At 39.9% G+C, this 13,277-nt stretch overlaps 1 protein-coding gene across 2 annotated transcripts in view; it reads right to left on the reverse strand.

Annotated features, from left to right (window-relative positions):
• The window catches only part of PDE7B (phosphodiesterase 7B), a 361,787-nt gene that overhangs the window by 9,632 nt on the left and 338,878 nt on the right, over positions 1-13,277 (reverse strand). For both annotated transcript variants that reach the window (XM_004587262.2, XM_058672140.1), the window contains 3 exons: positions 9,258-9,349; positions 4,192-4,336; positions 2,289-2,385 (listed from right to left, as the gene is read on the reverse strand). In XM_004587262.2, the coding sequence (XP_004587319.1) occupies positions 2,289-2,385; positions 4,192-4,336; positions 9,258-9,349 (334 nt within the window). The remainder of the gene's footprint in view (positions 1-2,288; positions 2,386-4,191; positions 4,337-9,257; positions 9,350-13,277) is intronic.

The following is a 13,277-nucleotide window of genomic DNA, read 5'->3' on the forward strand; positions in this document are numbered from 1 at the left end:
ATTAGACCATTCCTTCATTTACTAATCCACTCAGATGTTTTGATGCCAGAGCTAACCAATGTAGTGAAATCAAAGAGGAAAACCACATAATTTCCTTTCTTTAGAAATTTTACTGGTTAGTAGAAGTTGGAGTAGAAGTTCACTATTCTTCTTTGTATCCTTTCTAATACATCCCTGGCAGGACTTTTATACAGAAAAATCACAGTTTTGCAGAAGATTAGACAAAGCTGGGCATGGATGTTTAATAAAAACTCTGGCAAAGTGGGTTCATTGAGAAGACATCAATCTGTAGTCATAATAGATCAGAAATTCTACTTTCTTAAAGTATTGAGGGGGTGGGAGGAAGATGCATAGTGCAGGAACCCTAATCTCTGTTCTGAGAATCTAACAGTTTTCTTAACTTATGAGCTCTCGCTTTCTTTTGCCCCTATGACCTTAACCTTTGTTCTACATCATGAATCACATTAACGATACTTTCTCTGGGACCGTTCGTGGAAGTCTGCCTGTCACAAGAAGGCCAGAATAAGCTGGAAGTTGAGTCCAAATCCTAAACTGGAAGCCAGAATAAGATGAACCAAAATGATCCAAGTCCTCCTCAAAGAATTGAAAAATAATGATTTTGTAGGGTGAGCAGGAAGTTTGGATGGGGTTGGAGAGTCTGGTCTTCCTCTCTTGAAACAGGCAGCAGTTGTGCTACACCATCAGCCTATAAAGAAAAAAGATCTGCTCTGCCCTTTCTGTTCTCCTTGCTCTGCCAGGAGACATGCCCTAGCAAAGGGCAGGGGAACTCTCCTTCAGCAGCCTGAGGTATAAATGTTCCAGGTTTATCTTCCTTCTAATGCTGAACATTTGTATCTTATTAGAATAAAAGTGGCTTTTGTGAAGAGATGTTATAGATTACCTTTCTTGACTGATGTCATTTATTCTACTTATTGAATAATGTTGATACATTAATTCAATGGACCTTACTGTGTGTCCAAGTGACATGATTCCTGTCCCCAGAGGAACAGATGAAAAGATTAAACTGATGCCAGTGGTAGCATGCAACTGTATCAAAGTCAAACAAGACGAATCTTTGTCTCTGCTCCATTGTTTGATTTACAAGGGTGGAGACTTAAACCTTTCTCTCTGTGTGCTATTTCAATATGTTATACAATCACATAGTACAGAAAATACTTATTGTATGCCAGGTAAGACCTCCTCACTCCGATTTCACTGTATTTCCTTCTGCTTTACCCGCCGTGGAATTTTTTTCTTTATCATGGACAACTAGAATTGTTCTTTTATTTTCTAACCACTTGTACTCAATTCGATTGAAATCACACAGGGTGGCAGGCAATACAGGAACACATTCATTCTGAGAGAAGAAATGGTGAGCAGAGAACATTTCAGTGCCACATGAACTCAATCACTTCTTTGTCTTCTGTCTTTGGGGCCATCGCGATGTCACTGACACATCTTCAATGGGAGCTTCTCCAGGAGACTCCCTCTTGCTGTTTGACTGCCTCACAGAACTGGTATGTGGGACACTTGAGGCTTTATTTGTTCTCAGCCTCTCAAACCTGATCCTGTCACTAGCATGAGGGCACTGCGGATTCCTGAATAAACATGCTGAACATTGAAACCAAGCCCGAAGAAACAAGGCTGTGTTTAAGGCCGATATCCCACCCAACGTCAAGATCCTGCTTGCTAATTCACTGCCTTATTTCTGAATGAGGTTAATCTTTTAAAAATTATACCCTAACTTAGGGCCATCTGTCTTTGCAAGGCAAAATTCTTTTACCTCGCTGTGGAAACTGCATTTGAAAGAATGAACTCAAGTTTTGGGCAGCTGTGTTCTATTTCATTATTAACTCTGTTTAAGGAAGCAAGGAAAAGACATATAAAGGGATCTAAGTCTTTCCGTCAGAGTGGAAAATGTTGACCCCAAATGGCATTTAGCCTGTAGGCTGAGCTCAGCTCATTAAAATGAAGATCAGCAGAATGCAAGCTACCCCTCCCATTCTTATATTCACAGAGGAAAGCCATTTATGGGTACAAGCGCTGATTTGCAGCCATTTTATTGTGCCTCATTACTACCTGGGTCTGTAGTTAAGTCAATGATGTTTACTTGAAATATTTTTCCGAAAAAGGGATTCAATGGTTTGCAGGAGCTAAGGAGAAAGGTTAGGATAATAAGAGTTGATGAAAGAACAAATGTCATGATAGATTAACCACTTCCTGTTGTATTAGGATTAGTGCAGAAAAGGCAAAAGGTAATGAAATCTCAGCTGTGGATCACTACTAACCTTGCCTGTAGAATTCTTCACAAACCCTTTCACTCCATTGCTTGCTCATCTCCCAGATTCTACAAGGGTTGCAAATGTCGGCACACTTCAAGGCGATCTGAGAAACGACAGGGTAGGGAGAGATGGTCAGAGAGTGACCCTTCAGTTGCTAATGCATCCAAAACCAAAAAGAGGTCTGTCGGGACCACCAGTCTGCTTCACGGTACCAGGTCTATGTTTGTAAAGGGCCACTTTGACATGCCTCTTTGGGAAAGAACACTTACTCACCACTACACAAAACCTTCATTCAGAGCTCCTGCTTCAGGGCACTGAGAAGGTGAGAGGAGCCACTGGCCCAGAGCAAGGAGCTTCCTGGAGGAGGCTTGGGGCACAGTGGCCAAGGAAAGCTTTGGCTGCTCCTTGTAGTGCCTCCCAGGCAGGGAGGCTGCAGGATACCCAGGCGAGCTCTTGTGAGATTGCCTGGATTTCACTCTCAGTCACCTCATGGACCAGTGCACACATCCCTGAAATGACATGTGTCTGCACTTTTGTGTCTATATAGCATCTGTAAGTCCACTCAGATTGCTGACCCGGGAACTAAGTCATAGCGACCCTCAGACTGTTCTTTTTATCCCCTGGCTGGCCCTGTGTTGGTGTGGATCTGCGCTGCCAGCTTTCGTCAGTGACAACAGCCCTTGCATTCTCAGCGAGGCAGATTCTCCCTTCCAACCACCAGGCTGCTGCCAAGAGCAATGCCAACCAGCAAGTTCCGTTGCTTTGACCCTGTTCCTTGAGTTGGGATCCGGGAGACCTTATAACATGTTGAAGCTGCAAATCTACCTGCTTATTTCCTGGATGCTGCTCTGGGTAAGGGGCCCAAGTCCCTCCCAGCTTTTGCCCTTTAGGGATTTATTTGCATTACCAAGCTTTCTTTTTGAAATGGGCACATGAAGCCCAAACCTTGCAGCTACTCACAACTTGGCTTGAGACTCTCAGACACCCAGCTGGTCTTTGTGGCACTCACAGACAGTGGGGACTGGGGGAATGGGGAGGCATTGTGCTACAGCTGGGAGTAGGGTGTCTCCTGATAAGGATAGAACATTTAGGATAGCTACAGAGGGCAGCAGGGAGGACTGAAACCAAATCTACTGCCCAATGCAGTCTCCATGCTCAGCTTCTGGTTAAAGATTGTATATCTAGAGTAGTGCAGGGCTCCTCTGTGCAGGCTTTTGTGCCAAAAGGTAAGAAGAAAGAGACAATGGAACACCAAGCAGGCTCTGGTGTAGGTACCAGATCACACTCCTACTTGGAAGTTCACTCTGTCCCGCCTTCTCAGGTCATGGGCAGGTTTTGCCACGGAATAAAGCAGAAAGGGTTGGATTTGATCTGAGTCAATGTAATTCCACTGAAAATAGCTTATTTATTGGTGTCTAAAATTGGTAGGACTAGATGAACATGTTTGAGCTTCAGGTGAAATAGGAGTTTTGGTCCAAAAAGTAAGCCAGGAAGACTACTTGGTTTTCAAATCTTGCTTAGATAATGGTTAACATAACATGCTTTTGTACTATAGAAAACATCGTCTAGTGTTGCACAGGGAATCACCATGGTAAATTTCATGCCAAGTCACAAAATGTGGTAGACACTTACTGCATGCAACCATCCAGTGGGGCTACTTTGTGGTGAAGCAGTTATGAAACAAGGAAAAATGAGGTATTATCAACTTACTGATGTGAAACCCATATTTTACTTGCTTGGGAACCACTTAAAAATTTCATGTGTCTCAAAGCTCTTGGTAAAGTAGGTTATAGCTCTAACTTATACCACGGGAACTAATGCCTTCCCAATGTGCTAAAAATTATTGGGCCGGTCCCTAAGTGTTTTTACACAACAAGGAAAATGATTTGTGCTTGTGCTTGTTGTTTACCTGCAGCATAAAGTGCCTGTCCTCTGCATCCTCCAGTCTCAAGTCTTTATTGTGGAGGTGAGCTTTCAGTCTGGTCAGAAATTCGTTCTGCCTGTTGATGTCTGTTGCCAAGATCAGGGAGCCCAGCTGCTGTTCAATATCCTGTCTGCATCCACAAGAATAGGAGAGAAACATACACACACACACACACACACAAAGAAAATCCCTTGGAGGAGGAGGATTGATTTCCTCCTCATCAGGTGGTCTGTAATTTTGCCTTTGATTCTATTTATTATATGGGTCTTGGTCCCTGGCATCCTAGGAGCTCATCTCTCACCCAGTCCACTACCCACTGTGTTGTTGGACAGGGGCCATGGCATTGAGCTGTAGGGAGTGACTGAAACCTTAGGTGAACCGAGTCATAGTGGTGTTTGTGTTCCCGTGGAACCCATGAGCAGAAAAACTGAAAGCCAAAGCAGGATGGATGCATGCTTCAAATGAGACACAAAAAGACTTGCAGAGTGATGGGTGTTTATATGGTTTCTTTCTTTCTTTCTTTCTTTCTTTCTTTCTTTCTTTCTTTCTTTCTTTCTTTCTTTCTTTCTTTCTTTCTCCTTTCTTTCTCTTTCTTTCTTTCTTTCTTTCTTTCTTTCTTTCTTTCTTTCTTTCTTTCTTTCTTTCTTTCTTTCTTAATTCAGCTCTATTCAAAGACTCAGATTTGCAGAGAGGGTACAAGGCATGACAGCTGCAATTAGCAAGAGGAGAGTAGTAATGACCGTAATATGGCATGAAAAACCCATCGATGGAATAAAAGTTAGGCTGGCAAGAGATAAGGATATTAAAAAGAAAAAAAAAGACAGAGTTATTAAGTCACCGTTAGTAACCAATGGCCAAGAGAATTTACTAGTCAGCAGGTGATACAGGGGGAAAAAATGAGAGATTTTGGATAACACAAAGCAAGTCATAATGTAAAATTCATCTAAAAATGACTACATTTAAGTAAAGTCCATCATGCACATTGTGTCATCGCCATCCAGGTCAGGAACGATGCCTCTCAGGCTCCTGTAGGACGCCATTGCCTTTTCCATCACATCTTTTTCTTCCCAAGCGCTGAAGCAACCACAAGCTTGGCCTTGGTTTTAATAATTGACTTGCTACTGGTGATAATTTCCACCACCTGCATGTGCATGTCTAGACAATATGGCTTAATTTTAACCACTTCTGAGCTTTTTGTTGCATGATATATACTAGTTTACGACTGCTTCTTTAGATTAACACATTTTTGAAACTCTTGTATGTTGATGTAGAGTCATAGTTCCTACATTTTCGTATGTCATTGTGGAAATGTTCTAGAGTGGCTTTGCTCCACATCAGTGGTCACTTGAGTTGCTTTTAGCTTTTGACTACTATGAAAAATGCTGGTGACATTTCAAAAAGCATCTTTCTACATATGCAGTCACACATGCAGAAGTTTCCCAGGAGTCAAATCTGGCCTGGAAAGGTTGGATTGCTGGATATAATCCTCTTCAGTTTACTAGATAAAATTGCTACCAGCAATAACAGATGTGATTCACATTGCTCTACGTTCATCATTATATCTTTTGTCAACCTGATAGGTATGCCATGCAACTTAGGATTTTATTATGAATTTCTTTGTTTAGTTATAAGGATGGATATATTTTCATATGTTTATTGGCTGTATCTATTTCCCTTTTTGTGGGGAAGCTTCTATTCTAGGCTGGGTCTCTTTCTCCTCACTGATTCCAAGAGTTCCTTAAGTATCTTGAGCATTGGTTTCTTTTTTTTTTTTTTCAGTTACATGTTACAGATTTTTTTTTATGCTGAAGCTTTCTTTACATTTTTTCAATGAAATGAATTCTCACTTTTTCATGTAGCTCAATCTATAAATCTTTGCACTCTTGGCTAATTTCTCCTCTTATTTAAGATACTCTTCTCAGTTCTAGTAAAAATCTTTTTCTCTCTTTATATTCTAGAAGCTTTAAATTTTTACTAGGGCCATTTTTGCTTTGAGCCATAAATATGTTTTGACGCCCTTCTGAATATTATAAATAATTACACAAAAAAGGCAGTTGACAAAAGAAATTCAAAATGCTTCCCAAATTTACAGTTATAAGGAATATTTCTAGTACAACATAAAATAAATTAAAATGGCTATGGGATATCATTTCCTCTTTTTTGGTGAAGATTAAAGCTAATTGTGAAACAATTTGCTGAATTAAGAAATTATTGCTAACAGCTTAGGCTGTAAATGATATGGGGAAATGACCCTATTCCCTGTTATTAAAAGCAGTAATCATTGAAGAGCTAGTATTAAAAGCATGTGATGAATATAAATTAATTTCAGCTATAAATTTATGTGAACACATTAATAAATACAAAAATAATTATCCATTGTTGCTTATAATAATGAAATATTTTAGGAAGAAAAATATAAAATTCATTAGTAGATTAGTTAAACCATGGCAAGTTATTTTCAATGATTATTCGATATGTTTATTCAATATGATATACAATATTATGCACAGTCCTATTTACTGAATTGGAAAAAATGTCATGCTTTGTTACATTAGGAAGTAAGATACAAAGTATCTGTAATGTGATTTATATGTTCATAGGAAAGAATTGGAAATATTTGTATGTATAAAGGATTATGGCTTGTTTTTATTTTCTTGGTACTTTTATTTTCTTGGTATTTTCTAAGTTCTTTAATAATATAAATATCTATTTGACCTATGATTAGAAGATATAACTATTTTAGTTAGTAGAGTGTTTCATGAATCAAACTAAAAGGCAAACTAAAAACTTCCAAGTAATATCCATAACACATAATGAATAATTACTGTAATCAACATGTAAAGATGGGCAGGAAAACAGGAAAAGATGAAATAAAAATTTTTTTTCTAAAGAAATAGCAATGGCTAATAAACACATGGAAAATTTCAATCCAAGTTGTAATTAAAAGATACTTACTAATTCTATGAAAATCTTTCTCTCTGTATTTATATATATACATATATTCATCTAAACTGTCAACCTGGAAAATATTTTAAAACTTGTAAGGATAAAACTCAATTTGGATGATGGTATATTGGTCCGGTTTTGCTCATCTCCCAGTGCAAATATGGTATTTTGCAATGAGAACCTGAAAAAAAATTCAGATGTGTCTGACAACCAATTTCTAACCACAGATATTTTCTGCAGAAAGAGAGCATTGGGGTTTAGGATAAGAGTCACGTTTAAGAATGCTTCTGGGAGTTTATTATAATGACAAACATTTAGAAACTATCTAAATTCCAAGTAGTAGGCAAAGGTTACATACACTTTGGCACAAAATGTCATGTAGCAAGTAAAATGAATTGAAGCCATGAGTTTCACGATATAGAAAAAAGCCTTTATAGGAAGTAAAGTCAGTTTTTTGTATTGTTACAGTATGTTCGTATTGAGAAAAGACAAAAAGCAAATACACCAGCCAGGTTAACAACATGAGCTACTCCGTTCTGAACAGCAAGACTTTGGTCAGTCATCCCTTCTTCATTTCAGGCTGAACTAGGAGACTGCTGCTGTTTTCCACCACTGTTGATCCTCAAGAAACTTCTTACGGCTCAAATGAATTCTTTCCTGAATTTTTCTTAATCTCTTCAGTCAGCCCATGTTGCTTTCAAAATCAGAAAAATGAACTGAAAGCATTTGCGTGAAGAAGGAAGGACAACTCATGGTAATGGTGATGGTTTCTGTTAGAGTCCTTTCACATCTATTATTACCTCATGGTCATTCTTCTGGTGAAAGCCAATTTGTAACACTGCAACTCACAAAGATCTACAGCAACTGTGGTGTTTATATTTGGAATCCACAGGGATGAGTGGGTGTACCTTAGGCAATGAAGACTGAGCAGAAAGCAGAATGCACGGGTGTTACCCCAAGGCAACTGGTCACTCCAGCCCCTCCTTCCCTTTCCTTTTTCACCCTGTTTTTTTCTGTCCTCATTCTTCCTTCCCTTTTCCATCTTGATTTCTTTGTTCTCTCATTCCTTTTGTTTCCTTCTTTACTTTTTCCCTTGATTTCTTTTTTTCCCTTTTAGTTCTTCTGTTTTTTAGTTGTTGTAATCTATTGCAGCATGCACAAGGACTGGTTTTATTTAGTTTTCAGAGGTAAATGTTACCAGGGTTGAAGTTCCTGTTCCTGTGAATTCCACATTCCTGGGGTGCTAGGAAACAGCCTGTGACGCACCCAGGGGCTAGCAATGAACCTGCAACGCCAGAGCTTACTGCTGGTGCTGTGGGGAGATATGTACTACTTGGCCTTGACCTCAAGTTTTGTGCATGTGATTAAGGTGGGCACGATATCCTGTTTACTCCTCTCACCTAATTCCCTTGAGTTCTGTACATTTTCATTAAAAAGATCAAAATTAGTGGTGGCCTTGAGAGATAGTGAAGCTGCCAACTTGGGGCTGGCTATGTGGAAAATGAGGCAATGGCCTTGGACTAACGAACAGTGGGCCACGAGACCGGTGTTTTCCTTTCTGTTTAACATGTGAGAGACATGAAGTAAATTAATTGTGCAAAAAAAAATATGCTGGAATAGATTCAGTTACTCTACAAAAGACATTTTAGAGGAGAATTTTTGACTTCTATTTTTGCTGAGACTGGTGATTGTAAATCATGCTTTATTAAAAAGCTGGTCTTCAATCTGGCTTGAGAACTCCTGTATTCTTTCTTGACAAATATTTATTTAGGTCTGCACGGGAGGACAATTTTACTAAGATAAAGGATGGGAATTTGGCAAGCAAGAGCAGTGAGGCAGAAGAGTGAAAGCAGAGAGCTGTTTATCCTCTCTTTTCCTGACTTAGGTCAGAGACTGTCCAAGGGCCTTTTACAGTGCCCAGGGAGAGTTTGGTTTCTGGGCTGCCGTAACTGACACCAAATGTCCTCTGATAGACAATCCAGTGCAGGCAGGAAGCACAGTGGCTGGCGTCCTGCCATTCACACAAGGGTCCCAGGCATGCTCGAGAGAATGAAGCTTATCTCTGTTGCCTGCACATCAGTATGTTTCATCTCGGCGGCACTTACGTCATTTCCTTTGGCAAGTGAGCAAGAAGCCTTGATTCTCGAAGCATGCCAATTGTAGATCGCCAGTGGTGATTCTCCAGCACGGACATATTCTGGAAAGAAAGAAAATAAGAGTTATAAACAAGGGAGAAGCCAGATCCTGATCTGTCACGTGGAACACAGCTCCAGGGGGCTCTGCATATTCCCTGTAACCAGTTCGTACACGATGACACAGAGACAGACTAGAAAAGAAACAACATGAAATCACAAGGCCTATGCTCAGGTCTGTATTGATGGTGGCTGGGCCCTTATTCACCCTCTGCTGCAGGGTTTCCTTAAGGTTTATTTCCAGCATTATCCACTTCTGCCTCTGTCCCTGCTTTCAAAGGAGACACTAAATATAGCAGAAAAAAGTGTAGCCGTTGAAGATGGGTAGTAATGGATATCGCTGCATGATAGTCCTAACATAATCTAAGATGATCCTACCAAACTAAGTAGAGGCAGCCTTCCCAACCTTGGGACTAATCGACTGTACCGATCACAGATCCCTGACAAGGGATAGCCCATTAGGTCTATGGTTTAGAATCTTCAGTTGCTTCCTTGATCAATTAGCTCAATAGTTATCCCCTAGTGGGAACCTGTGTTATGCCTTATCTCTTCTTTGATCTTAATACATAAAAAAATCCACAACCCACACAAGAATACAACATTGATAAAAACATAGGAAAAGCTGTGATTTCTTGTATAGAAGGCACCCAAAGTTGTCATAATCATGGAGAAAGCAAGTTGAATGAACAGTGATTGCCAGGGTCTGGGTGGGTGTGAGGGACAGAGTTGGGAAATTCTTTAATGGATACAAGTCGGGAAATTCTTCAGTTTTATAAGATAAAAGAGTTTTAAGATGGATGGTGATGATGGCTGTAACACATTAGGAATGCAGTTTACACCACTGCATTGCATGAAAATCATTAAGATGGTAAAAAACTAAACCAAAACAAAAACCGCCTGTCTATTGTGCCACAATTTTAAGAAGTTGAGGGGAAAGAAGAAAGTAAAATAATAAGCAAACTACGTGTAGCCAGGAGTGAGACTGCAAATCATCCTGTCTTTAAGCCTCCTTCTGGTATCTGAGTCATCCATTTGATGCTGTTTCTTCTTCTTCTTCTTCTTCTTTTAAAATTTATTTATTATTTTTAATTCATTAATTACATTGTATTATGTGACACAGTTTCATAGGTACTTGGATTCTCCCCACCCCTCCCCAAACCCCCCACCATGGTGGATTCCTCCACCTTGTTGCATAACCACAGTTCAAGTTCAGTTGAGATTCCCCCATTGCAAGCATATACCAAACATAGAGTCCAGCATCTTATTGTCCATTCAAGTTCCATGGCTTCTTAGGTATACCCTCTCTGGTCTGAAGACAGAGCCAGCAGAGTATCATCAATTAAAAGCTCCAACATACCATCAGCAAAAATTTACATCATTATGGAATTAATTGACATAGTAATGAGTAACCGATATGGTAAAAGTAAATGCGAGTTCTTAACCACCTTCTGTGACCACCTCATTGACATTTCAATTTTAGTTTATACACAACATATAACAAACCTAACATAACATGTTATACATAACATCGTGTCTTCTGATGACCCCATGAGTGCCACACCCTGGATCCATTAGGATAACACAGGCTTGAGAAAACTGGAAGCATTCTTAATTCAAAACCCAGCCGATTCCCTCCAGGACCTTTTTATAAAGAGTTTCCTTGGGGGCTCAGTCTCACGCCCATCCTCTATACAGGCTCTTATGTTGCTATTCATTTCTCATGTTGCCAAAGAGCCATTACTGTTTATTCACGCTTTGACCATATTTGAAGCAGTGATGAGATTTTGCTACTTTAATCAACTGGTCTATTATTTCCTTTTGGGCTTGAGCCACACGCAACAAAAGAGAATGTTTATTAGGAATAAATTGTGAGACTAATTTGTTTTGATTGTAAAGATTTATGCGAGCAAAGAGGGATAGGTTAGTATGATGTAACGGATGTTTAATCCTTCTGTGACATTTAACTCAGTCACTCATGAGTTCAACGGCAAAACTAACTCAAGTTGATGTGGACATGAGTGTCCTCACATGAATTTTTTAACAGGCCAGAAAACTGTAACAAGACCTAATGATAAATGACACGATATCTCTGCTGAATGTAACAAGTGTCCAGAGGATGGCCGTAAGCATTGTTATTTATGCCAGCCTGACTTAACATCTTCATTAATAATTTTCCTGAAGACAGAACACAAAGATACTTGGGAAATTTGCTGATGGAGACATATTTGGAGATAAGCGCCAGGGAAACAGGAGGAAGTTGAGCAGGCTTGAAAGCTGATGCAACTACTCTTTTTGTAGAAGAGTCGTTAAGCATCAAAATGTGTTTTGGCCCAAACCGTGTAGGCTGTAGGGCCATGCCAGAAAGTAAGACAAGGATGATGCATGGACGAGGGACTAGCATTTATCAAGCAACAGCCCTGTGACAGGCACTTGACATCATTTCATTTGATCCTCATTCACCTCTGTACTGTTTATTTCCTTACCTCACAGATGACAAAAGCTCAGATTCCAATCAGTGAAGGCATAGCCAGGCAAGGCCTTCAACCCAGATGTGCCACACGTAAGACCCAAGCTCTACCTATGTTACTGCCTCAAAAACATTCTCTTTGTCCTGCCACATGCAAACATTAGGAAGCTGCAAATTCACAAATGGATGAATGCCTGCAATTAGTCTTAGCTTTCAAAAATTATCTATAGTTGCTACTTTTTGAAAGCCATGGTTGATTGTTTTGAATAGATATTAATTTCTAAACCCTTGTTGGAATCTTTACATTCCATTTGAAATCTGGTTTCACTGCTAGCATTCCCAAATTCTGAATGTGTAAGACTGAATAGATACAGAATTATTTGAGAGACAATTCCTCTTCCTTTCCACTGTCATTCTTCCTATCCTTCCAGCCTCTGAATCATATTGATTTTTTCTGCATGATGCCACTTACACCAAGCCCTTCTTTTCTTTTTTTTTTATTAAATTTATTCATTAATTACATTGTGTTGTAATTACATAGAATCTGGGATTCTCCCCCCACCTTCCCCCCATGGTGGGTTCCTCCACCTTGTTGCATAACCATAGTTCAAGTTCAGTTGAAATTCCCTTTTTGCAAGTATATGCCAAGCATAGAGTCCAACATCTTATAGTCCAGTCAAGTCCAACTACTTATTGGGTAGACCCTCTCTGGTAAGCCCTTCTTTTCATCAAAGCAATGCCATGTCTGTGTTTGCTATAGTTTGGTTACGTTTCGAGTGTGTCCCCCAAAAGGTTCACATGTTGGAAACTTGGTCCCTGGTGTGGCAGTACTGAGACGGTGCAGCCTGTGAAAAGTGGGGCCCCAACGCAAAGTGATTAGGTCAGGGAGACATTAACTTTGGAAGAGACTGAGGCTGGTTTCATGGCCTGGAGTAGTTCTTGCAGGAATGGTTCAGTGTAAGGTGCAAGGTGACTGACTATACTAACTTGCTCTCTGGTTTTCTGTGTCACCATGTGATCTCTTTTGCAGGTGCTCATGTCCCTAAGATGTCTTCTGTTACAAGGCCCTCAGCACAGCTGAGCAGATGCAAGTGCTGTGGTCTTTAATATCCAGAATCACAACTTACATTATTACCATTTTTTTGGTACAGTGTGCAGCCTCATGTATTTTGTAATAAATGGAGTAATATAGTTCTTCACTATCCTTAATGATTATCCTCTCAAGGCTTCCTCCCTGCTGATGCCCAGGACATGACTTGTTTATTTGTCATAATATCCTACCTTCTCCATAATCATTTGTTGAAACATGAAGAAACAGATGTTGAGCATCTCCACAAGTGCCAGGTGTTATAGCAGGTGTGAAGGAAGCAAGGAAAACTCAAAGTTCCTGCCCTCCAGAAGCTCACTCAACCTCCGGGAGATCATGCCATCTGCCTTTCCTCATGTCCTGATCCAAATCCCCTGGT

This window comes from Ochotona princeps, chromosome 1 (assembly GCF_030435755.1).
Source record: "Ochotona princeps isolate mOchPri1 chromosome 1, mOchPri1.hap1, whole genome shotgun sequence".
Taxonomy (NCBI): domain Eukaryota; kingdom Metazoa; phylum Chordata; class Mammalia; order Lagomorpha; family Ochotonidae; genus Ochotona; species Ochotona princeps.